At 37.7% G+C, this 21684-nt stretch overlaps 2 protein-coding genes across 4 annotated transcripts in view; one reads left to right on the top strand and one right to left on the bottom strand.

Annotated features, from left to right (window-relative positions):
- Positions 1–21684, top strand: part of psda (pleckstrin and Sec7 domain containing a) — a 75221-nt gene that overhangs the window by 5650 nt on the left and 47887 nt on the right. The gene's annotated exons all lie outside the window — the stretch shown is intronic.
- On the bottom strand, positions 891–21573 carry LOC137487396 (uncharacterized). The gene is made up of 5 exons (XM_088651158.1): positions 21524–21573; positions 20967–20987; positions 5459–5526; positions 5089–5324; positions 891–5029 (listed from the first exon to the last, which is right to left on the bottom strand). Exons 4-5 carry the CDS (start codon positions 5143–5145, stop codon positions 4643–4645), a joined length of 444 nt encoding a protein of 147 aa, XP_088507284.1. The 5' UTR covers positions 5146–5324; positions 5459–5526; positions 20967–20987; positions 21524–21573; the 3' UTR covers positions 891–4642.

The raw sequence follows: 21684 nt of genomic DNA, 5'->3' as shown, positions 1-21684 counted from the left end.
TATCCAGGAGCTGGAGACGGTGCCTTGTGGGTACATAAGTGAGACCCTAAGGGACTCCAGGGGGTGCTGGATCTTCTAAGGTGGCGGTGCGGGTTTCTTCATCCATTTGGCATAATATAGGTGCCAGGATGGAGGGGGGTAGGACAGACACAGGAGTGTTCAAGTTTTTATGACCTGGGTGACAGGTGATTTGGAAATCAAAGCAAGCAAAGAACAATGACCAGCGGGCTTGACGAGCATAGAAGCGTTTTGCACTGTGGAGATATTGGAGGTTCTTGTGGTCGGTTATGACTGTGAAGGGGAATTGTTGCCATTCTTTGAGGGTAAGTTTGATGGCCAGTAACTCACGATCACCTATACCATAGTTTAGTTAATTTTCTGGAATAGTATGCACATGGATAAAGGGCTCGGGGTTCACCAAACTACTAAGAGAGGATGGCACCAACATCAGCTGCATCCACTTCTACTACAAAAGGTAGTATGGGATCTGGGTGTCTCAGGATGGGAGCTGTAGTGAATTTAGGTTTTAGCAGTTTAAAGGCTTGGCGTGCATTAGAGTCCCAAGAAAGTATGCGTCCTCCACCTTTAAGGAGGGAGGTTAGAGGGGCTGAGAGGAGCCTGTAGTTTTTTTTATAAAGTATCTGTAAAAATTGGCCAACCCAAGAAACCTTTGCAGCTCTTTCAATGTTCTCAGCTCTTCCCATTTGGATACGGCATCCACTTTACCAGTTTCCATGCTGGCGAACAGTTATCACATACCCAAGGAAGGATATTTTTGTTTTGTGAAATTCACACTTTTCTGCTTTAAGGAACAGTTTTTTTCTCGTAGGCGTTGGAGGACTTGCTGTACATGAGAATGGTGTTATGTCATGTTTGGAGAGTAGATTAAATTAAATTTAATTCAGCTTTATTTGTATAGCGCTTTTACAATGTAGATTGTGTCAAAGCAGCTTCACATAAATGGTCATAGTAACTGGATCAGGGTAGTTCAGTTTTTAGTGTTTAAGTTCAGTTCAGTTTAGCTCAGTTCAGTGTGGTTTGAAGTCATTATTGAGAGTCCAAACACTGAAGAGCAAATTTATCAATGACTAGCCTTTCAGATCCTGAACCATGCAAGCCAGTGGCGACAGCGAAGAGGGAAAAAAACTTCACCAATAGGACAATGAAGAAAAAAAACCTTGAGAGAACCAGACTCAGTTCGGCACGACCATTTTAATTTCTCCGCTGGCCAAAAGTCTTGTGCAGAGCTGCAGTCTCAGCAGTGGAGGCTGGAAGCTGGCCTCAGCGAAGACTCGTCTGTCCCTGGAGCATCACTGGAATCAGTCTCATACTCTCCACTCTCCCATGACCAACAGTGCAGCAGCAGCAGCTCTGGATACGGCATGGTCCTTGGGATATGGGATATGGACACCTTGGGATCATCTCATCGCTGGTCTTGGGTCCAATCAGTGACTCCGCATAATCTGAGGACCTCGGGATGATTATCCCCAGGTGGAAAATGAGAAAAAAGAGAATAACTAGTGTAGCTGCTGTTCATAGTGTATATAAACAAGATGTAGAAACTTGTGTGGAAACCCGCTAAGTGATGCATTGAGTGTATGCTTTACTAAACAGATAGGTCTTTAATCTAGTTTTGAACTGAGAGAGTGTGTCTGTGCCTCGGATGTTATCAGGTAGGCTATTCCAGAGGTCAGGAGCCATAAAGGAGAAGGCTCTACCTCCCTTACTCGACTTTGCTATTCTAGGTACTATCAGAAGCCCTGAGTTTTGAGATCTTAAAGAGCGAGCTGGACTGTAGCGAGACAGAAGGTTGGTTAGATAAACAGGAGCTAGATTATTTAGAGCTTTATAGGTGAGAAGTAATATTTTAAATTCAATACGAAACTTAACAGGCACCCAGTGTAAGGAGGATAAAATTGGATTGATATGATCATATCTTCTAGACCTGGTAAGAACTCTGGCTGCTACATTTTGTACTAATTGAAGTTTGTTAATAGAGGATGCTGGGCAGCCAGCAAATAGAGCATTACAGTAATTCAGCCTAGAAGTCATAAAAGCATGGACTAGCTTTTCTGCATCTGAGATGGACAGCATGCTTCAGAATTTAGCGATATTTCTCAGATGAAAGAAGACAGTTTTTGTGACATGGGATATATGGTTTTCAAAAGTTAGATTGCTGTCTAATATGACACCCAAATCTTTTATAGTAGAGCTAACGCTAACTTTGTATCCCTCTAATTGTAGATCGAGTTGCGAGATCTGCTGCGTACAGGATTTAGGCCCAATAAGTAATAATTCTGTTTTGTCTGAGTTTAAGAGAAGAAAATTGTTGGTCATCCAGTCTTTAACATCTCTAATACACTCAGTTAGCTTAGACAGTTCAGACATCTCATCAGGTTTAGTTGAAATATAAAATTGAGTATCATCTGCATAGCAGTGAAAGCTGATCCCATGTCTTTTAATAGTGTCTCCCAGTGGTAGCATGTAAATTGTAAACAGCAAAGGGCCTAAAACTGATCCTTGAGGCACCCCATAATTTACTGGGCTGACTTGTGAGGGCTGTCCATTAATATTCACAAACTGGTAACGGTCAGTTAAGTATGACTTAAACCATTGTATAGCCTGTCCCTGGACACCTGTAGACTTTAAGCGATTTATGAGGATATTGTGGTCAATGGTGTCAAATGCCGCACTAAGATTGAGTAGAACTAATAGCGAGACGCACCCTTGGTCAGCAGCTAAGAGTAAATCATTGTTTTTTTCATTAATGCGGTTTCTGTACTGTGGTGAGCCCTGAAACCTGACTGAAACACTTCAAAATTATTGTTTGTCTGCAGAAAGGAGCATAATTGAGTAGAAACAACTTTTTCTAGTATTTTAGACATAAATGGAAGATTTGAAATAGGCCTTTAATTAGCTAAGTTGTTGGGGTCCAGTTGCGGTTTCTTAATAATAGGCTTAATAACAGCTAGCTTGTAAGAGTTTGGAACATGGCCTATAGATAAAGAAGAGTTGATAATGTTAAGAAGAGGTTCTCCTATAGCAGGCACAATTCTTTCAGTAATTTTGTTGGAATCGAGTCCAGCATACACGTAGCTGGTTTAGAGCTATTTATAATTTTAGCTAGCTCTTCCTGTTCTAAGATTTTGAAGCACTGTAGGTTATTATTATTATGATGATTCAGTAAAATGTTTATAGGATTTGGAGTATAAGCGGGTGCAGAAAGTTTAGCATCTCCTATTTTCTGTCTAAAGCCTTCTATTTTATCACTGAAAAAATTCATGAAGTCATCACTACTAATTTGCGGTGGAACATTATGTTCCAAGGATGACCGATTACTTGCTAATTTAGCAATGGTGTTAAATAAAAACCTAGGATTGTTATGATTATTTTCTATTAGTTTGCGCAGGTGTTCAGCCCTGGCAGATCTTAGAGCCCTCCTATAGCTGGACATACTGTCTTTGTATGCAATTCTAAAGACCTCTAAATTAGTTTTTTTCCATTTACTTTCCAGGGCACGGGTTGCTGTTTTGAGAGCGTGAGAATGACTATTATACCATGGTGTAGTTTTATTCTCTCTAGCCTTTTTTAATTTGATGGGTGCCACAGTATTTAATGTCCTATTAAAGATGGCATCCATACTGCTGGTTACTACATCAAGTTCATTTGAGTTTGCGGGTGCATTACGAAGTAGAGAAAGATCAGGTAAGTTAATTATAAATTCATCTTTGGTTGATGGAACGATAGTTCTACTAAGGCAAAATATTGGAGCGGGTTTGCTAATTTCAGGTAAACACAGCTTATATAGTAAGAGGTAGTGGTCTGTAATATCATCACTTTGTGGTATAATGTCTACATCAATTCCATAAGACAGAATTCGATCTAATGTATGCTTTAAGCGATGGGTTAAACCCACAACGTTTTGCTTTATCCCAAGCGAGTGTAGTAAATCCATAAACACGAGCCCTATTGTATCGTTAGCGTCATCTATGTGGATGTTAAAATCACAGACAATTAGTATTTTATCAGTTTTGACTAGTAAGTCAGAAATAAAATCAGAAAACACTTTTAGAAAATTGACATAGGGTCCGGGCGGTCTATATGTGGTGATTAAAGCGAGAGATAACATAGGTTTTTGCATAGTATCAGGAAGCTGGACATTTAGCGCTAATACTTCAAAGGAGCTAAACATAAGTCTGTTTCTCTGATTAACATTAAGGAAATCACTAAAGATTAATGAAAATCCTCCACCACGACCAGTTTCATGTTTATATAAGAATCCTGGAGGAGTTCATTTAAGCTAATATAGTCATTTTGTTTCAGCCAGGTTTCAGTGAGACAGAGTGCATTAAGATTGTTATCTGTTATTACTTCATTTATGATAAGTGCTTTAGGTGCTAGTGACCTGATGTTTAGGAGACTGAGCTTTACGAAATTTATATTTTCACTTTTTACCGGTTTTTCTGGTTTGATTCTAAATAGATTATTTCTGGAGCACACAGTAGGTTTGTTTCTTGATCTAATAATACAAGGAACAGACACAGTCTCTATGGGGTTAGCCAGGTATGCATTACTGATGTTTAAGTAGGACAAACAAGAGTCAATGGTTATAATGTGAATTTTTGGGATTTTTACTTACTAGTCAGACGGAGCGAAGTAATCTGGAGATGTTGTCCGACAGGAGTTCAGCTCCAGCTTGACTGGGGTGCAGGCCGTCAGCACGGAAAAGCCTAGGACGCTCCCAGAAAAGATTCCAGTTATTAGCAAAGAGCAATTTCTGTTCTTTACACCATGTTAATAGCCATTCATTCAGAGCAAAAAGTCTACTGAACCTTTCATTTTCTCGACGGTAGGTAGGAAGCGGCCCAGAAACGATGATCTGCGAGGCGGGCAAGGTGCGTCGAACCGTCTCGATCAGGCTCCTGAAGTCCTTCTTCAGGATCTCCGACTGCTGGAGCCCGGTGTCGTTCGTCCCCACGTGGAGGACGATGGCACCAGGGCTCTCGGCAGCGCCCAGTATCGTTGTAATCTGTGTAGAAATATTCTTAACTCGGGCACCAGGAAAGCAGAAAGTACGTACTTTGTTACCTTTGGAGGAGGCGGCACGGACGTGGCGAACGATCGAGTCACCGACGATGGCCACATCGGGACCCGTCTCGTGGAGAGGGGAGAAGCGGTTCTCCGTGGAGATCTCGAACACGGGAGGAGGAGACGTCTTGCCCCGGGACCTGGCAAGCACCTTACGCGGCTGCACCCAGGCGCAGTGGCAGCCGGGTGTCGGCGTGAAAGACACCTGGCCGAGCCGCGTCCCTGGTGCGCTGGACCTGGACAGAGAAACAGGAGTTGAGGTAGAGGGAGTGATGTGGTTGTATCTTCCGCTTACCTTAGATTATGAGGTGGCCTTAGCATTAGGCACAACAAGCAGAGTTTGTTGTTCCCACAGCCGCGTCCGCCTCACCTCGAGGGTGCAAATCTGGGACTCCACTGCTTCCAGCTTCAGCTCCAACGCCTCCATCGATGCTTCTCCTGCACACAAGGACAGACACACAAGCGACAATATACAGGGTGAAGAGCAACGCCAGTAAGTCAAAAAATTAGTGAATGAAAGAGGTTGGTAGCTTGAGCTGACCAGCGGCGCTAGCAGGCTAAAGCTACAAACAACAGGCGGATGCTCAAGGGACAGAACGTTTTAAAGTAGTTTTGTTTGTATAAATGTATTAAGGGTTTGTTCACCCTAAGTAGGAGAGACAAATACTTAGCGAATGAGGAAGTATTTTATGATTTAGATGTAAATTGCGAGTCCAAACTCCAAACACAAGCAGTGAGGCGACCGAACAGAGACTGTGACATCAGTGAGGTCACTCGAGCATGCGCGTTTCCTATTCATCAGGTATGGATCAGGAAATCATCTATGTAGACAATGGTGAAACAGTGAAGGAAGTCTCGGATGATCTCGTTCATAAATTTTGGAAGATAGATGGACTGTTAGCTAGCCCTAGATAGCCTATATAGCATAACCTGGTATTGATAGTGGCAAGTAGGGGTAATAAAAGCTGTTTTCCACTCATCACCTTTTCGGAAACGGACCAGATTGTTAGAGTCTATGCACGGCCTTCTTGGATACGGACCCGATTGTTAGTTAATGCAAGGCCGTAATCCTCCCTCCTTTTTTGCCACAAAAAAAGCTTGAAGCAACTGGAGAGGTGGATGGTCTGATGAACCCCAGATGAAGAGCTTCTTTCATATAATTACCCATAGCGTCATACTCAGGATGGAAAAGAGGGTAAATCCTTCCGTGCTGTAATTTGGGGTCTGGCAGCAGGTTGATACTACAAACCCAGGACCAGTGAGGGGGTAACTGAGTGGCTTGTTCCTTGCCGAAGACATCAAGAAAGGGAGAGTAGATGACCTGAATGGAGACTGCGGAGGAGCTGTGAGGGTTTTTTTTATAGTGGTGGCATGAACAGAGACGGAATCTAGTGTAGAATGTGAACAGCAGGGGGAGCAGTAAAGCTGTGTTTCTTGCAGCCCAAGGTCATTCTGAAAACGGAGCTATGGGGCGGTGTGACGCCGCTCCTCTTTGGGCTCACCGGCTTAGGGCTTACCACCTGGGGTAACCTCCGGATAACTTGTCGTGTTACGTCGGCGGAGGGGAGCCGGCCAACTTTTTATACGAAAACTTTTTATGCACTCGCAAGAGACATTTGAGACGCGAAAAAGTGCGCACAGCGGTGTGAAAATAAAAAAAAAAGCACAATTACGTACAGGATGGTACATAATATGTATGGTTTACTTATCTTTTTTTTTTTTTTGGATCACTGTGCATATGTTTTGTTAAATAAAAAGTATAGTATACAGCTATATTTTGCTTTTTTTAACACATTTAAAATATGTTGCTAAGAAATAATTAATTGTTTATGTTTGGTGTGGTAAGAGATATATTTGGTAAATCCTTCATTTTGAGCACTGAAAAGTATGTGAAATAAAAACTAATATTATGAAACCATGACTTATTTGCTCATAATTATTGAGCAAGCACACACGACACACAAAAAGAAAAATAAATGAGGAGGCATGTGGAGATAAAGCAAAATCTGAATTAAGTAATTTTATATATGTCAAAGTCATATTTATGTGTATAAAATATATTTCCCCAACAATAAAATTGTGGCTAGTGAAAATAGAGAGTAGCTAGTATTGTTGGAAAACTACTAGCCATAGTGGCTGATGATCCAAAAAGTTTGTGTCAAGCCCTGATTATTATTATTACTGTGTCGCCAATAGAGTGTTATATACTGGTTATTTATAGCTGGTTCGAGCCTTGGCTGGGTCAGTTGGCGTTTCTGTGTGGAGTTTGCATGTTCTCCTTGCATTCGCGTGGGTTTCCTCCGGGTGCTCTGGTTTCCCCCACAGTCCAAAGATATGCGGTACAGGTGAATTGCGATAGCTAAATTGTCTGTTGTGTATGAGTGTGAATGAGTGTGTATGGATGTTTGCCAGAGATGGGTTGCAGCTGGCAGGGTATCCACTGCATAAAGACGTGCTGGATAGGTTGAAGGTTCATTCTGCTGTGGCGACCCCTGATTAATAAAGAGACTAAGCCAAAAAGAAAATTATTGAATTATTGTTGTTATTGTTATTGCCCTGATATTAGCCTCATTTTAGAAAGGAGGCTAAGTGAAAACTCAAAGTATGTTAACCCTTAAATGAGGAAAACACTGGGTTTTTCGTTTTAAAATGGCAGGTTTGTCAAACTCGAGAAAACAGGGTTAGTCAAGCCTGTTTCTGAAAGAGAGGTAACTTTAACTCAGAGTAAGTTACTGTGGTAACTTAGGCCCAATCTCAATTCTATTATTGCACCCCTATTCAGAGGCGGGTAGAGTATCCAAAATCTATACTCAAGTAAAAGTACAAGTACTTGCAGAAATTTTTACTCAAGTAAAAGTATAAGTAACAATCCTAAAAGTTACCAGAGTAAGAGTAAAAAAGTATCTGCTGAAAAATTACTCAAGTAAATAGTTACTAGTTACTTTTCATTTTATATATGTGTATATATAAAATAATGTGTGATTAAATGAATGACACATTATTCATTTAATACACACATGATACACTCCATACATTTGCACACATTATTCATTCAATACACACATGATAAACTCCATACATTCTATACACACATGACTCTCCATACATATGCACACATGATACATTCTATACACACGATAAACTCCATACATATGCACACACGATACATTTTAAACAAATGCACACTTGATACACTCTATACATATGCACACATGGTACATTCTATACACTCCATACATAGATATGTATGATACACTTAACACATTTGCAAACATGATACATTCTATACATATACACACTCCATACATATGCACACATGATACATTCTATACATAGACACACTCACATACACATATGTCAGAATCTGGGATAGAACCCGGGTCTCCAGCATGAAAGGAGAGTCACGTACCACTAAGCTACTAGGAGATGATACACTCTATACATTTACACCCATGATACACTATTTACGTATGCACACTTGATACACTCTATACATATACACACATGATATAATCTATACCCACACATGATACACTCCATACATATGCACACTTGATACACTCCATACGTATGCACACATTAATCATTCTATACACGCACGATAGACTTAATACATATGCACACGATACATTCTATACACTCCATACATATGCACTTATTATACATTCTATACACACATGATACAGTCCATACATATATACTCTATATATATACACACATGTCAGGGTCTGGAATAGAACCTGTGTCTCCTGCATGAAAGGTGTCACGTACCACTCAGCTACTGCTCCAAACATATGCACACATTATACATTCTATACACACATGATACACTCTATACATATGCACACATGGTACACTCTGTACATATGCAGACATGATACATCCTATACAAATGCACACACTCTATACTTATGCACACTTGAAACACTCTTTAAATATGCACACATGATACATTCTATACATAAACTCCATACATATGCACACGATACATTTTATACACTCCATACATAGACACTTATGATACACTCCACACATATGCAAACATGATAAACTCGATACATATACACACAATACACTCAATACATATACACACTCCATACATATGCACACATTGTACATTCTATACACACAACACACTCCACACATACAGTTGTAGTCAGAATTATTATTTTATTTAATAAATTTAATAAATATTTTAAAAAGAAGAAAAAAAAATCAAAGGGGGCTAATAATTTTGACTTCAACTGTATGCACAAATGATACATTCTATACACGATACACTCCAAACATATAATACACTCCATGCATATGCACACATGATACATTCTATACACACATGATAAACTCCTTACATATGCACACATGGAACATTCTATACACATACACACATGTCAGGGTCTAATATAGAACCTGGGTCTCCAGCATGAAAGGTGAGTCACACAAAATCTATACAAATGCACACACTCTATACATAAAAACACATAATACAGTCTATACATCTATACATATACACTGTATACGTGTCAGGGTCTGGGATTGAACCCGGGTCTCCGGGGTGAAAGGTAGGTCGCTCTATGCATAAAAACACATGATACACTCTATACATATACACACATGTCAGGGTCTGGGATAGAACCCAGGTCCCCGGAGTGAAAAGGTGAGTCACATACCACATACACTCTATAAATATGCACACATGATATATTCTATACACACATGATACATTCCATACTCATGCACACATGATGCACTCTATACATATGCACACAAGATATACTCTATACACTCCATACTTATACATAAACACTGATGTTAGACTCCACACATATGCAAACATTATACACTATACATACACATGATACACTCCATACATATGCACAAATTAATCATACTTTAAACACACGATACGGTCCATACATACATACATGGTAGACTCCATACGTATGCACACATGATACATTCTATACATTGACACACATGTACAACGAAAGGACATGATACACTCTATACATATACACACGATACAATCTATATCCACACATGATACACTCCAAAAATATGCACACATTAATCATTCTATACACATATGATACAGTCCATACATATATACTCTATACATATACACAAATGTCAGGGTCTGGGATAGAACCCGGGTCTCCGGGGTGAAAGGTGAATCACGTACCACTTAGCCAATGGGAGGTGATACACTCATCCAACAAAATGACAAGATACACTCTATACATTTACACTCATGATACACTATATACATATGCACACTTGATACACTCTTTACATATACACACATTATACACTCTATAAATATGCACATATGATAAACTCCATACATATGCACACATGATACATTCTAAAATCTATACAAACGCAAGCGCTTTATACATAAAACCACATGATACATTCTACACACATGTCAGGATCTGGGATAGAACCCAGGTCTCTAGGGTGAAAGGTGATTCACATACCACTTGGCCACTGAAAGATGATATGATCAGCCAAGGAAATGACCCAAGTCCCAGGTCCCTTGCATGAAAGGTGAGTCACATACCACTAAGTCACTGGGAGGTGATACACTTTATAGATTTACACAAATTATACACTGTATACATATGCACACTTGATCCACTCTATAAATATACACACATGATACGCTCTATAAATATGCACACATAATACATTATAAAATCTATACAAATGCACACACTCTATACATATACACACATGTCAAAGTCTGGGATAGAACCCAGGTCTCTGGGGTGAAAAGTAAGTCATATTCCACTTGGCCAATGGGAGGTGATAAACTCAACCAAGGAAATGACAAGACACACTCTTTACATTTACACCCATGATACACTATATATATACACACACACATGATACACTCTATAAATATGCACACATGATAAACTCCATACATATGCACACATGATACATTCTAAAACACATGATACATTCTAAAATCTATACAAATGCACACGCTCTATACATAAAAACACATGATACGCTCTATACATATACACACATGTCAGGGTCTGGGATAGAACCCAGGTCCCCGGCATGAAAAGGTGAGTCACATACCACATACACTCTATAAATATGCACACATGATATATTCTATACACACATGATACATTCCATACACATATGATGCACTCTATACACACTATACATAGACACTTATGTTAGACTCCACACATATACAAATATTATACACTCTATACACACACATGATACACTCCATACATATACACAAATTAATCATACTTTAAACACACGATACAGTCCATACATACATACAAATTATACATTCTATACAGACATGGTAGACTCCATACATGCATGATACACTCTATACATACGCACACATGATACATTCTATACATATACACACGTGATACAATCTATGCTCACACATGATACACTCCATAAATATGCACACTTGATATGCCACTGGGAGGTGATACACTCTATACATTTACACCCATGATACACTATATACATATGCACACTTGATACACTCTATACATACACACTCTATACATACACACACAATACACTCTATAAATATGCACACATGATAAACTCCATACATATGCACATATTAATCAATATATACACACATACAATACACTCCATACATACGCACACATTATACATTCTTTACACACATGAAACATGATCCATACATATACACTCTATACACATATGTCAGGGTCAGGGTCGTGTATAGAACCCGGGTCTCTGGGGTGAAAGGTGAGTCACGTACCACTTAGCCACTGGGAGGTGATACCCTGACCCATCGAAATGACAGGATACACTATATACATTTACACCCATGATTCACTATATACATATGCACACTTGATACACTCTATACATATACACTCTATACATACACACACAATACACTCTATAAATATGCACACATGATAAACTCCATACATATGCACATATGATACATTCTAAAATCTATACAAATGCAAACACTCTATACATAAAAACACATGATACACTCTATACATATACACACATGTCAGAGTCTGGGATAGAACCCAGGTCCCCGGTGTGAAAAGGTGAGTCACATACCACATACACTCTATAAATATGCACACATGATACATTCCATACTCATACACACATGATGCACTCTATACATATGCACACAAGATATACTCTATACACTCCATACTTATACACACTATACATAGACACTTATGATAGACTCCACACATATGCAAACATTATACACTCTATACACACACATGATACATTCCATACATATGCACAAATTATTCATACTTTAAACAAACGATACAATCCATACATCCATACAAATTATTCATTCTGTACAGACATGGTAGACTCCATACATATGCACACATGATACATTCTATACATAAACACACTCAATGCATTTACACACATGCCATGATATGATACACTCAAACGAGTACAACGAAAGGACATGATACACTCTATACATATACACACATTATACAATCTATACCCACACATGATACACTCCATAAATATGCACACTTGATACACTCCGTACGTATGCACACATTAATCATTCTATACACACACAATACACTTTATACCTATGCACACATGATACATTCTATACACTCCATACATATGCACACATTATACATTCTATACTCACATGATACAGTCATATTCTAAAATCTATACAAATGCACACGCTCTATAAATAAAAACACATGATACGCTCTATACATATACACACATGTCAGGGTCTGGGATAGAACCCAGGTCCCCGGTGTGAAAAGGTGAGTCACATACACTCTATAAATATGCACACATGATATATACTATACACACATGATACATTCCATACACTCCATACATAGACACTTATGTTAGACTCCACACATATGCAAACATTATACACTCTATACACACGATACACTCCATACATATGCACAAATTAATCATACTTTAAACACAATACAGTCCATACATACATACAAATATACAGACATGGTAGACTCCATACATATGCATGATACACTCTATACATATGCACACATGATACATTCTATACATAGACACACTCAATGCACATAAACACGTCATGACATGATACACTCAAACGGGTACAACGAAAGGACATGATACACTCTATACATATACACACACGTAATACAATCTATACCCACACATGATACACTCCATAAATATGCACACTTGATACACTCCATACGTATGCACACGTTAATCATTCTATACACAAACGACACATTTTATACAGTTGCACACATGATACATTCTATACACACAAGATACAGTCCATACATATACACACATATGTCAGGGTCTGGGATAGAACCCGGGTCTTCGGGGTGAAAGGTGAGTCACATTCCACTTAGCCACAGGGAGGCAATACCCTCATCCAACGAAATGACAAGATACACTCTGTACATTTACACCCATGATACACTATATACATATGCACACTTGATACACTCTATACATACACACACACTACACTCTATAAATAAGCACACATGATAAACTCCATACACATGCACACATGATACATTCTAAAATCTATACAAATGCACACGCTCTATACACAAAAACACATGATACGCTCTATACATATACACACATGTCAGGGTCTGGGATAGAACCCAGGTCCCCGGCGCGAAAAGGTGAGTCACATACACTCTATAAATATGCACACATGATATATTCTATAGACACATGATACATTCCATACACATGCACACATGATGCACTCCATACACTCCATACATAGACACTTATGTTAGACTCCACACATATGCAAACATTATACACTATATACACACACACGATACACTCCATACATATGCACAAATTAATCATACTTTAAACACGATACAGTCCATACATACATAAAAATATACAGACATGGTAGACTCCATACATATGCATGATACATTCTATACATAGACACACTCAATGCACATAAACACATCATGACATGATACACTCAAACGAGTACAACGAAAGGACATGATACACTCTATACATATACACACGTGATACAATCTATACCCACACATGATACACTCCATAAATATGCACACTTGATACACTCCATACGTATACACCCATTATTCATTCTATATACACATGATACACTTTATACATTTGCACACATGATTCATTCTATACACTCCATACATATGCACACATTATACATTCTATACACACAAGATACAGTCCATACATATACACACATGTCAGGGTCTGGGATAGAACCCGGGTCTTCAGGGGCAAAGTTGAGTCACATTCCACTTAGCCACTGGGAGGCGATACCCTCATCCAACGAAATTACAAGATACACTCTATACATTTACACCCATGATACACTATATACATATGCACACTTGATACACTCTATACATATACACGATACACTCTATACATACACACACACTACACACTATAAATAAGCACACATGATAAACTCCATACACATGCACACATGATACATTCTAAAATCTATACAAATGCACACGCTCTATACATAAAAACACATAATACATTCTACACATATACACACATGTCTGGGTCTGGGATTGAACGCGGGTCTCTAGGGGGAAAGGTGATTCACATACCACTTGGCCACTGGAAGCTGATATACTCAACCAAGGAAATGACCCAGGTCCCAGGTCCCTGGCGTGAAAGTGGAGTCACATACCACTTAGTCACTGGGAGGTGATACACTTTATAGATTTACACAAATTATACACTGTATACATATGCACACTTGATCCACTTTATAACTATACACACATGATACACAGTATAAATATGCACACATAATACATTAAAAAATATATACAAATGCAAACGCTTTATACATAAAAACACATGATGCACTCTATACACATACACACATGTCAGGGTCTGGGATAGAACCCAGGTCTGCGGGGTGAAAGGTGAGTCACATACCACTTAGCCACTGGGAGGTGATACACTCATTCAACGAAATGACAGGATACACTATATACATTTACACCCAAGATACACTATATGCATATGAACACTTGATACACTCTATACATATACACACGATACACTCTATACATACACACAAAATACACTTTATAAATATGCACACATGATAAACTCCATACATATGCACACATGATACATTCTAAAATCTATACAAATGCACACGCTCTATACATAAAAACACATGATACACTCTATAAATATGCACACATGATACATTATAAAATCTATACAAATGCACACACTCTATACATAAAAACACATGATACACTCTATACATATACACTCTATACAAATACACACATGTCAGGGTCTGGGATAGAACCCGGGTCTCCAGGGCTATACACACATGATACATTCCATACTCATGCACACATGATGCACTCTATACATATGCACACAAGATATACTCTATACACTCCATACTTATGCACACTATACATAGACACTTATGTTAGACACCACACATATGCAAACATTTTACACTCTATACACACACATAATACAATCCATACATACAAATTATTCATTCTATACAGACATGGTAGACTCCATACATATGCACACATGATACATTCTATACACTCCATACTTATACACACTATACATAGACACTTATGTTAGACACCACACATATGCAAACATTTTACACTCTATACACACACATAATACATTCCATATGTACAAATTATTCATACTTTAAACACACGATACAATCCATACATACAAATTATTCATTCTATACAGACATGGTAGACTCCATACATATGCACACATGATACATTCTATACATAAACACACTCAATGCATATACACACATGCCATGATATGATACACTCAAACGAGTACAACGAAAGGACATGATACACTCTATACATATACACACATTATACAATCTATACCCACACATGATACACTCCATAAATATGCACACTTGTTACACTCCATACGTATACACACACATTAATCATTCTATACACAAACAATACACTTTATATATTTGCACACATGATACATTCTATACACTCCATACATATGTAAACATTACACATTCTATACTCACATGATACAATCCATACATATACACACATGTCAGGGTCTGGGATAGAACCCGGGTCTCCGGGGTGAAAGGTGAGTCACATACCACTTAGCCACTGGGAGGTGATTCACTCATGCAACGAAATGACAAGATACACTCTATACACTTACACCCATGATACACATGCACACTTGATACACTCTTTACATATACACACATGATACACTCTATCATGTGTGCACACATGATACATTCCATACATATGCACCCATGATACATTCTATACATAGACACACTCAATGCACATACACACATGTCATGATATGACACACTCAAACGAGTACAACGAAAGGACATGATACACTCTATACATATACACACATTATACAATCTATACCCACACATGATACACTCCATAAATATGCACACTTGATACACTCCGTACGTATGCACACATTAATCATTCTATACACACACTAAACACTTTATACAGTACATATACACACATGATACACTCTTTACACTCCATGGTCTGGGATAGAACCTGGGTTTCCGGGGTGAAAGGTGAGTCACGTTCTACTTAGCCACTGGGAGGTGATGCACTCATCCAACGAAATGACGATACACTCTATACATTTACACCCATGATACACTATATACATATGCACACTTGATACACTCTATACATATACACATGATACACTCTATACATACACACACACTACACTCTATAAATATGCACATGATAAGCTCCATAAATATGCACACATGATACATTATAAAATCTATACAAATGCACACAGTCTATAAATAAAAACACATGACACACTCCATACATATACACTCTATACATATACACACATGTCATGGTCTGGGATAGAACCCAGGTCTCGAGGGTGAAAGGTTATTCACATACCACTTGGTCCCTGGAAGGTGATATACTCAACCAAGGAAATGACAAGATACACTCTTTACATTTACACCCATGATACACTATATAGATACACACGCATGAAGCACTCTATAAACATGCACACATGATAAACTCCATACATATGCACACATGATACATTCTAAAATCTATACAAATGCACACGCTCTATACATAAAAACACATGATACACTATAAATACAGTATGCACACATGATATATTCTATACACACGATACATTCCATACACATGCACACATGATGCACTCTATACATATGCACACAATATATACTCTATACACTCCATACATATACACACTTATGTTAGACTCCACACATATGCCAACATTATACACTCTATACATATGCACAAATCAATCATACTGTAAACACACGATACAGTCCATACATACATAAAAATTATACATTCTATACAGACATGGTAGACTCCATACCTATGGATGATACACTCTATACATATGCACACATGATACATTCTATACATAGACACACTCAATGCATATACACACATGTCATGATATGATAAACTCAAACGAGTACAACGAAAGGACATGATACACTCTATACATATACACACATTATACAATCTATACCCACACATGATACACTCCATAAATATGCACACTTGATACACTCCATACGTATACACACATTAATCATTCTATACCAACACAATACACATATGCACACATGATACATTCTATACACTCCATACATATGCACACATTATACATTCTATACACACATGATACAGTCCATACATATACACACTATACATAGACACTTATGTTAGACTCCACACATTTGCAAACATTATACACTCTATACACACACGATACACTCCATACATATGCACAAATTAATCATACTTTAAACACAATAGACTCCATACATATGCATGATACACTATATACATATGCACACATGATACATTCTATACATAGACACACTCAATGCACATAAACACGTCATGACATGATACACTGAAACGAGTACAACGAAAGGACATGATACACTCTACATATACACACGTGATACAATCTATACCCACACATGATACACTCCATAAATATGCACACTTGATACACTCCATACCTATGCACACATTAATCATTCTATAGACACACACGATACACTTTATACATATGCACACATTATACATTCTATACACACAAGATACAGTTCATACATATACACACATGTCAGGGTCTGGGATAGAACCCGGGTCTTCGGGGTGAAAGGTGAGTCACGTTCAACTCAGCCACTGGGAAGTGATACCCTCAGCCAACGAAATGACACTTGATACACTCTATACATATACACACGATACACTCTATACATGCACACACACTACACTCTATAAATAAGCACACATGATAAACTCCATACATATGCACACTTGATACACTATATATATGCACACATGATACACCTTATACATAGACACTTATGATACACTCCACACACATGCAAACAAGATACATTGTATACATATAGACACTCTATTCATATGCACACATTATAAATTCCATACACACACATGATACACTCCATACATATGCACACATTTCAGGGTCTGGAATAGAACCTGGGTCTCTTACGTAAATGGTGAGTTAAGTAACCATTGAGCTGGGAGTAGATGAACCCATACAACAAAAGGACATGATACACTTGATACAAATGCACCCATAAAACACTCTATACATATACACACATGATGTACTCCATACATATACACACTCTATACATATGCACACAAGATACACTCCATACATAAGCACACACATAATACACACCATACATATGCACACATGTCAGGGTTAGAACCTGAGTCTCTGGCGTGAAAGGTGAGTCACATAGCCACTGAGCTACTGGGAGTTGATAAACCCATACAGCGAAAGGACAAGAGGCATACATATACATTTACACGCATAATACACTCTATACATATGCACACACGATACACTCTATACATATACATGTGATACACTCCATAAATATGCCCCCATGATACACTCTATACATATACACACACTATACATTATGCACACATGATACACTCCATACATATACACACATGATACACTCTATCCATACACATATGATACATTGTATACATATAAACACTCTATACATGATACACACCATACATATTCACACATAACATACACTCATGATGTACTCTACACACACACACACTATACATAAACACACATGATACACTACAAACATATACACACGATACACTCTATATATATATATATATATATATATATATATATATATATATATATATATATATATATATATATATACACGATATACTATTCATATACACATGATACACTATTCATATACACAAATGATACAATCCATACATATGCGCACACAATACACTCTATACACATGCACACATAATACACTCTATACATGTGCGCACATGATACACTCTAGAGCTGGCTCTTATGGCTCCTGAATGGTTTAGTAAATAATTTAGCATTTTTCAATTACAAAATAATAATAAAGCAGAGTTACTATTATTTATCATTCATAAAAAAACTTTAATTGAACAACTGAATGAGAAATGAATCAAATAATAGAAGCAGAAGTTGACATTCATGGTCTTATGAGTGTAGTAGTAGTGAAATATCACATGCCTCAGATCCTCTCTGTAATTATTTGTCGTGTTTTTAAACAAAAAAACAAGCCATAACTGTATATTACAGTATATGATTATGTAGGTATGTAGTAAGAGGGCCAATCAAATTGTAGGGAAGGAGTATGAATCAGTTTACTACATCTTACCATCTACTTGGCCATTGCATTGACTCTTAATAGAGGTACAGTTGGTTTTATATTCACACATTCGTTCATTTAGAGGTCTCTATATTGTTTACCGTGTTACTTTAAATATTCGATTGGAATTAGCATGCAAGTGTGACTTGAAAACAACATTAACACTGTTTATTTGACTGTGAACAATGTTGTACTTTGATAGTCACTGGCTGCTAATATGATTTCACTGTTTGCAAATAATACTTTTATGAAATTATATTATCAAGGGGAAAGTCTGAATGTGCAAATATAAAACCAACTTTACCTCAGTTGACTCTCGAAATTTTTCTGATTTATGTAACACAGTCCACTTGAGGCAGCAAAGTCTGTGCTGTTAGCCCTTATGCTGTGCTGAATGCATAAAATGGTTGAGCGACTCATTAAAAGTCTTTTGTATATCACACTGCTTAGGCTCAGTCCTGCCAAGAGCTACATTAAGAGATGTTTGAATTAAGCTCTTTTTCTGTCAATGACTTTTAATTCATTTGCTTCTCTTGGAATAACAATTGATAGTAAATGTTTTTACAAAACAGTGTGTTTATGACAATACATTACATAAAGATGCTAAGAAAATACCAGTTTGGAGAAAAATAAGATGGACAGTAAAATCACAGCTTTTTTTAAAAAAAAATGCAAAAGCATAATGCCATATCTCTAGGCTGATAAGAAGCATGTTTAAAGGTATAGTTCACCAAAAGGTGTAAATCTGCTGTTGATTAGCCCTTGACCTTTCCAATATAGGTGACTCTTCTTCCTTCAGTAGAATATTAAAGATTTCTTGCCCAAATTAGTAATTCATACATGTCAATGATTACCAGCACTTTAAGAGTTAAAGTATACACTGTTAAAGCAAATGTAATAACTGTGGCTCTACACTTAAGTATTAGGAAGCTAAATAAAGAGTCTGTGCAAGAAACTGAACATATTTACAACATTCTTTCATTTGATCCACAGTCTCGGCAAACAGTTCTGAGCGCACTCATGACAGCATTAATCATTTACTTACCTTTTTTTCAGCCCTGTAAAACTAGAACACACACACACACACATACACATGATATTCAAAAAAAATTATTGTATACACAGTTAAATTAGAGACGATGTTGGAGGCCAAACAACACTGGAGCATACTTAATTTTCTATTAAATGGGAAATCTTATTTTACATTTAGCAAAGTCAAAAGAATACACCAACTATTTTAAAAGCCAATTAAAAATAATAGTACAATAAAAGAAATAAAAAAGGCCACAGTGCATACTGGGAACAGAAGCTCTGACATTGTGTTGTTGACAGTTACAGTTAATCTTTAGGTGCTAATAGTTTACACATATGCTAGTACAGCTAATCATTATGATTCTGCCATATTCCTTTTCACTATGAAGGATTATTATGACATTTTAAAATTACAGAGAAAGAATGGCAGCTAAATGTGCTATACTTGAAATTCATTTTTCCTGTGAGAGTGTGTTTGCTTAGACTAAGGATTGTTTGTTTCTGGTCAGATCACCTGCTGTAATCCCAGCAGCCTTTCCTCAACTCCTGTTACTCTATAAGTCTACTTACAAGGGGCTTTCCCTCTGGCCTGGTCCCCTTCTGCAGAGTGAGCTGAACCTTTTGCCATCTGTCACTGTTCCTGCAGTTTATGCAGTACTTCACAGAGTACCTCATTGGCTGGTTTCTGGAATGGGGTGTGTCTTAGAAGCATGATTGACAGGGTGAGTGTA

The sequence above is a fragment of the Danio rerio genome, chromosome 13, assembly GCF_052040795.2.
Source record: "Danio rerio strain M-AB ecotype USA chromosome 13, GRCz13ab, whole genome shotgun sequence".
NCBI lineage: Eukaryota > Metazoa > Chordata > Actinopteri > Cypriniformes > Danionidae > Danio > Danio rerio.
This window is presented reverse-complemented; position numbering and strand designations above follow the sequence as displayed.

Coding starts and splice junctions, on each gene's coding strand:
- LOC137487396 (XM_088651158.1), bottom strand. CDS start 5,145: ATGTGGCCATCGTCGGTGACTCGATCGTTCGCCACGTCCGTGCCGCCT. Junction 5,030..5,088: donor CCGTGCCGCCTCCTCCAAAG/GTAACAAAGTAC, acceptor ATTTCTACACAG/ATTACAACGATACTGGGCGC.